At 41.1% G+C, this 7,244-nt stretch overlaps 1 protein-coding gene across 1 annotated transcript; it reads right to left on the bottom strand.

Moving 5' to 3' along the window:
• On the bottom strand, positions 1-3,786 carry ptger2a (prostaglandin E receptor 2a (subtype EP2)). Its single transcript, XM_030788198.1, has 2 exons — positions 2,974-3,786; positions 1-294 (listed from the first exon to the last, which is right to left on the bottom strand). Exons 1-2 carry the CDS (start codon positions 3,781-3,783, stop codon positions 1-3), a joined length of 1,104 nt encoding a protein of 367 aa, XP_030644058.1. The 5' UTR covers positions 3,784-3,786.
• Positions 3,787-7,244: the final 3,458 nt, after the last annotated feature.

The following is a 7,244-nucleotide window of genomic DNA, read 5'->3' on the forward strand; positions in this document are numbered from 1 at the left end:
TCACACCGTCCCTCTGTCCGCCGGCACGTGAGTGATGTCTGTGAAGCTGCTGTGAGGGCAAAGTTCCAGCTGGGCATGATGGCTCACGCCCAGCGAAGACTTGAACATCGAGGATCTAGAACGCAGAACCGGGGTCTTGCAAAGCGCTCCCCACATGAAACGGAGCACGGACGGACTCAGGATGATGAAGACCCAGGGGTCAATGATGGAGTTGACGGATTGGAAACGGAGGGCGATGAGGTCGGTCTTATGGCTTTCCTTGCGTTGGCCAGTGGAGTTGATGTAGACGCGGACCTGAGAGGAGCGTTTGAAGACAATGGATTAGAAAAGCACCTGGCACCTTAGCTAATATCACACATACAAGGATACATTCAGGTAAACATCCTGGAGCATTACTTGTGAAGTTCAATGGAGAGAGAGAGTTACCACTGAGGAACCAGGAACTCAAGTTAAAGCGAAATTAGCGTTTGTTGACAGAATAGGCATAGCTCAAAATAATATTCTGTGGGCTCAAGAAAATATTAGAGTGAAGCAATAAAATCTGAAATTTCCTCCTCACAAAAAGATAAACATTCCAGATTTCACAGCAAAACTAATGCACTTTTAAAAGACCCATTATTAGTTAGGGAAGTGCATTTACGACCATCTAAATAATTCACTCTATTTGACACTCAGTTAAAAAAAAAACAAAAAAAAAAACCTCAGACAAGTCCTTATGAGAACTGGCTCAGAGGAGCCCTGAACATCTGAATATAATAGAATATATGGCTGAGTTGTTGCTATCCCGGACCCAGATGTGAATAAGACATGTTAAATCTGAATTATAACATTCTGAAAATACACGAGGCCTTCTCGTTCAGGGAGATGCAGTAAATCTGTAGAGTGAGGATTACTGCAGCAGTTGACACAGCAAAATGCAGTAATTGCTTGAGAACTCACAATTTTGCATGTCTAATGACCTTGTGAAGTGTTAAAACATCAGCAGCGTGTAATATTGACGACTCAAGCGTCATCTGCCGATGTTTCTTCTACTCTTTCTGATGTTTCTTGTGAAAGAACACAAAAGATCTCCATTCAAAAAAAGACTAATAGCTTTTCCTGATACTCAGGGACGGGTTTGGCATTTAAGAGGTAGAAATTTCCGGAAAATATTCTGCATAACGAGTTTCACTTAACATCTTAGTCACAAAGATATCTCTCTTTATGATTTTCCCCTCTCAAATTTTCCAAGATGAAGTGGAAAATGTCGTTCTCTGTCAAAGATTTTATAACTTGGCAAATGTGATACACACATTCCATTAGAGGGCAAGCGTACTCCCCTCTATAGTCCACAGTTTCTTCCAAGTTGATTTTTAGATTTCCCAGCACTGACTCTAAACTGTGTCAATTAAACCTGTACTCTAATCATCTCTATGAGCTCCGCTCTGAACCCTAAAACTCTGAGAGGAATCTCCCTTTCTTGAATCATGAGCAGTCATACATGCAATTCTTCTTTTCTGCTCTTAATCCCTCCCCAAAGACTAAACACTGACACCATGTGAAAATAAACAAGTGTCCGGGCACTCACTAATCATTGTCAAACAGGTTTCTGAGTTGCTAAAATGTTATATTGAAAAGAATGTTTCTGTGCAAAGACTGAATTGTTTGAGGAGACGTTTTTGAAATGATTTTTCCCCCCGCTACTGTTACAACACTTTAATTTCATTTATTTAATTGTGCTGTGAGTCCATTATTCCTATGACGACCATTGTATAATTATGTGTTGAACTTTACTTGTCCTCAAGGACATATAATTATGGATCAGAGTAGGCAAGTGTGGGATTACCATGTCCCGGATTCTATGCGCATGCAAATTGTGCGCACGACCATTCTCATATTCTCTGTGCGATAACCGATTCGTGTGGCAAAACTATTTCATTATTCATGGCTTTGCTATTGATCACTGAAAGTGAAAGCTGAGGCAGGAGTGGCAGGGTTTCAGGACGCTTACTTACTGCGTTTTATCAGAGAGGGTCCTGTAGTGCACACTGGGAAATAATAATGAAGTCTTATTTCTTTTTCATAATTACACAGATGCTGCATGGTTACACGCTATCTACACTCTATCTGAGGAGCGGCTCTAATGCTCTGCTTGAAAGACTAATGTAAACGTTCATGAGATGTAGCACTGTGTGTGGTGTGTGTGTGTGTGTGTGGGGGGGGGGGGGGTGTTTAGCGGTTTCTGTATCTGTGCCAGAGAGTTCTCCTTCTGATGCATAACAAGGAGTTTGTATTACAGTGCTACTGTTGGGTAGGCTCAGACAGTAAGCTGATCATATATGCTGCCCAAAACTTTTGACCTTCAATCTGCTTATATATGTCTCCTATCACATTTCTCAATAAACGGTTCAGTTTGACCTTGTTCCTCTCCTCATCATTACTGGCTGACAAATCTCTCCTCTGTCACACGATCATCACATGAGCACAGCAAGACCTTCAGAATACACAGCAGCTCACGTCACCAAAAAAAAAAGGAAACAAACAGACAAACAAACAAAAAAACAAGAAAAAAAAGCGATTATGTTACACTGCGGTTACTCTTCCTTCCGCTTTGTTTCTATGGTGTATTTAAATGGCCGAGCTTCTTTACATGCAATTAATACACATCCTTTTTTCAGGAGAACTCTTCATACAGGGTCCCAACAGCAAGATTATTTTAATTTCTTTCCTTTGTATGTAGTGTTTAAGAAATTAGTTTTGGTCCGTAGTTTAAAAATACATTTTACTGACCGTGAATTGAACTTTACACTAAAAGTACTCTGTGTGATTTTTGTGCGTCTTTTTTTTTCTTTCAGAAATTTGGCTCATAATCCCACAAGTAAACTTAAACATTATGTTTCACTAGGTTACCAATCTTTTGTTTTTCAACTGACATGCAGACTAATCTCGAAACAGAGAGAGAATATGGAGAAGTTTTGAAATGTCAAATCTTACCATCAGTGGAAGAGAGCAAATGACGAATATCACCGTCATGACTATAAGGAGGATAAGATGCTCCACTTCTTCGGTCAGGGAAAATGACCTCCGATCTTTTTTGCTTCGAGTAGTCACTGATCCTCGGTTTACTTTGCGCCTTTTGTACATGAGAACCAGGTGATATACCACAAACAAGTTGCACGCTACGACCGTGATAACTATTAAAAGCATGAAAGTGGCATACACGTTGGCGTACACTTTGTCCTCGAGGCTGTGAGGATTCATGTCTATGAAGCACCAAGTGCCGGGGCAGTACTGAACGTAAACCCCGAATCCTAAAAAAGGCATTAGACAGAAGACAGTGCAAAATATATAGATGAAAAAGATGGTAACGTATCCGCAGCGCTTGCTAATGAATCTGCCGTACAGGTAAGGGTAGCCAATGGCTAGGCAACGCTCCAGGGCCATGGCAAGTAGGAAAAACAATGTGGCCAGACCAAAGAATGCCATGCAAAACCCAAAGTACGGACACAAGGCTTTACTCTCACTCATCCCAATAATAGTGGTGTTGAAATAGTAAGAAGCCTGGACAAGGGGGCTTATAAGACATGTGCCCATGAGGTCCGTGACGACCAAGGCAGTTACCATGACATGAAACAGCGACAGGCGTTGTCGACTGCGCTCCTTTCGGCGACGGATCTCCAACAGAATCAGCGCCACTACGTTCCCAACCACTCCAGCAGCGAACATAAGCGCGCTGTTGACCGGACTCCCGGACTCCACGGTTACTCTGTAGTGGCAGGTGTCATTCTCGGTATCCGACGCCATAAGAAAAATTGCACAGCGCACCCCGATGCAAGGCACACACAGTTTCAGGAGTCAGATCAGGAAAAACTGAAGATTTTCCTCAAAAGGCTGTCCATGTAAAAAGTTCGAAGAGTTGCTATCGTCTGAAATTAATACCGCCGGTCTATGATGAGCAAGGAGGAGAAAATATATGAAGTTGAAGAATCAGTGTCAGGTATGTAACAGGGTTTCTTTTTGCTTCGCTTGAGGCACATAAAACAATGAGCGGTCAGGTTGGAAAACTCACCCGCGTCTTATTTCAGGCCGAGTAACTTCACAGGATAAATGATTATCGTGGTATTCCTAAAGCGCTCAGCAGTGTCTGCCCGGAGGAGGACTCCATTTGTTAATCTCGTATCCATGATTTTCCCCCCAGTCTCACTTCTCTTTCAGACAGACATACAGACAGTAAGGAGGTGAGAAGAGTTATGCGCTCCTCGGTTAAACGAATGGTTCCATCACTACGATTAAAATACGTCATCGCTCTAGAGACACACCCTCAAACCGCACTCGAGTCACCCCAGTGCGGAAAAATCTTCCTCGGTCTCTGTAAATTGATAAAAGACTAGGCTGCTGGCTATACCTGCGATGTTACGTTCCAATTTACATACATTTTAAATGCTATTTCCTTTGACCACGTTAAACCATATGTGAGTAGTTTTGTAATCGAAGGCAAGCTAATTGTCACAACCTTATGTAAGTTTTACGGAAAAAGTAGTTCGGATTTTTAAATTAGCAGATCTGTTTATGTGTTAACGTAAAGTAATAAACTTGAAGAAGCAGCATATACAAAGAAAAAACACATCAGATAATCCACAAATGAACATTAAACGAGGCGCAGAGCATCTGTAATTTTGAAATCCACCGCATGTTAAATAGCATTTTTCTTCCATGTGATTTCAGCGTGACACCCTCTTTCACATCGCAACTTTTACATCTTTCCTTGGAAGGAAATATGTCCTTACCAATGTAGCGTATTATTAGAAACAGAGTAATGCCCTTGCACACTAAGTTCACTTAAAAGTGCTGTGATTGTAAAGGTGTGCGGTCTTTTTGAGATCAACTATTCTCAGATAATTTTACTGTTGATTCAAAGTAAAAGTAGAGTTCATGTAGGCTACAACGAGTCTTACTTTAATGGAGTCCAGTTTTACAGGACGTTTAACTGTACAGTTTTAACCGTGGCTATATTTTTCGTTCTCAGTTCTTCTCAGACTCTCCGTCCTGGTTCTACTGATATTTCCTCTCTACAGATACACACATTTTCCCCTCTAGTGTGGTGGATTAACTCCTCTGAAACACGCACTGCCCAGCTCTTATCAAGAAACACTCTAACATAGCTGTCCTGACTATTGAGAATGTGCTGTTGATCTGAACGCTGACAAAAAGACAAGTTACCGCTCGACTACAGTGTCAGACAGAGGACTCAAAGAAATACGTAATGACTCATTGTAATAACCTGTTTTCCCAACCAACCATGATGACATGCATTTTGTTCCGTTCAAAAATCACATAACCCAGCATATTTTTATAGCTTTTCACAGAAAGACTTAAGATGTTTTGTCATAACCAGTAAAAGAGACCCACACCTCCTAAGACCCTAATAAATATCGGGCTGAGAATACCGCAGGGCTTACTGCGTGTAATGTATAGGCAGCATCCTAAGTATTTCTTTCATCTCTCATGTCCCTGAAGAGAAAAATATGGAGAGGTTGGATAATACTTCATATCTTGTTAAACTGATAAGGCTTTGCAAGCTGACTGCAAAAGCAATATACCGTTCCCCCATTACGAGATATATAACGCATTGTGGAGGATATTTGACACAAGTAGACCACCTACAGCTATTAGTTTTTTTTTCCTGCTAACCTTTTAAAGATTAACCTGAAGTAGGGGACAAAACATGGTTTGTCGTCGCTATCCCTCTATAGTTTTGCTTTCTTTTTAAAACAGCACAACATGTACGCACTATTCGAAACCACGTCTGTGATTTGAAATATGATCTCTCTCAGATGTAGTTTGGAGTTGGGGCGAGATAGATTGACCACTTTTCATTTCATATTGTAAAACGATTATATTACAGAAAAACCTTGGTTCCCTACTCAGCTTTTAGTGCCATTTCCAACTCTTACTTTACATAAGAGTTTTTGAATAGCATACATTTATATATGTCAGATAAATGAAAAGTTTTCAAATGAAAAGAAGCAATGGCATCTGCAACTCCGATACAACAGAAAGGTTTTTAATTTAAAATATGCAACCGCAGAAGTTTAGCATAATGTAAAGCCAACAGGCACGTAGAGTGACAAGACGTTAATCACACATTATTACCGTCTAATGTAGAGATGTCATGCTGCCCTGTCATCTTGCGCCTCCTGTTGACGAATGATGTCCCTTGACGCAGCCCATAGATTACCTCTAACTTCATTAATTCGGGAGTATACTGTAGATGGATGCTTTAGTTACTCTTGGGTTCAATTTCATATCGACAGGATTACTCACTATATTCATTATTCACATATATTCATATCTTGAGCATATGTGCACGATTTTAAACAACGGAAGCCGGCTTTACTCAGTCCTTTCATCACGCATATTAAGCTTCAAAGCTGTATATGCTCTTGCCGTCCGCTTACACACTACCACAGCACGGAATACGTTTGGGCCTTACAGTACGTTTGGGCAGCCGTGGTCTAAAGGTTAGAGAACCTGGCTCGTGACCAGAGGGTTGCCGGGTCGATTCCCAGCAACCCAACATCCATGGCTGTGTGCCCTTGAGCAAGGCACTTAACCAATACTCCCCGTGTGCAAGGAATGCTTCCCACTGCTCCTGCGTCTGGTGTGTGTGTTCACTACTGGTGTGTTGGATGGGTTAAATGCAGAGGACAAATTCACTGCTCACTGTTCACAGTGTGTGTGTGCAATCACGGACATTTACGTTTATACCCCTGTGAACGGCTCTGAGGTCATAATGCCAAACGATAAACAGCCTTTATAAAATTCATTAGATATCAGCTCTTTCTTTGTTTCTAAAGTTCAAACAGTCAGAGGAGCACAGATCAAAATAATCCCAACACTGTTAAACAACAACTTCACATATTCACTGATACGTCAAAAATCTAACTGAATGACATCTGTCTCTCACTGCAGAGGAAAGCATTTCTTTCCTTATTCTCCTAACTAACCCTAAAGCAACTTTGAAGCTTCTTCATTTGATGAACGCTACTCCTTAACTTCTGTCATGGTATCAAAAACACACGTGTGACATTCATGATGTACGATATAATAGAAGGAATATAAACAGCAGTGCTGGTTATGGTGAGGCATATCATAATCACCGCTAGGTGGCAGTACAAGCTCTGCAGAGGACCACAATGTTGCCAAAATTACTCTAAAATTCATCTTTGAACAGTACAGAATTACAGAGAAAACTGGCTTGATTA

This window comes from Chanos chanos, chromosome 1 (genome assembly GCF_902362185.1).
Source record: "Chanos chanos chromosome 1, fChaCha1.1, whole genome shotgun sequence".
Lineage (NCBI taxonomy): Eukaryota > Metazoa > Chordata > Actinopteri > Gonorynchiformes > Chanidae > Chanos > Chanos chanos.

Excerpts from the sequence above, each read along its gene's own strand:
- ptger2a (XM_030788198.1), bottom strand. The coding sequence starts at position 3,783 with ATGGCGTCGGATACCGAGAATGACACCTGCCACTACAGAGTAACCGTG. Across the intron at positions 295-2,973 it reads TTTGCTCTCTTCCACTGATG|GTCCGCGTCTACATCAACTC; the intron begins GTAAGATTTGAC and ends CGCTCCTCTCAG.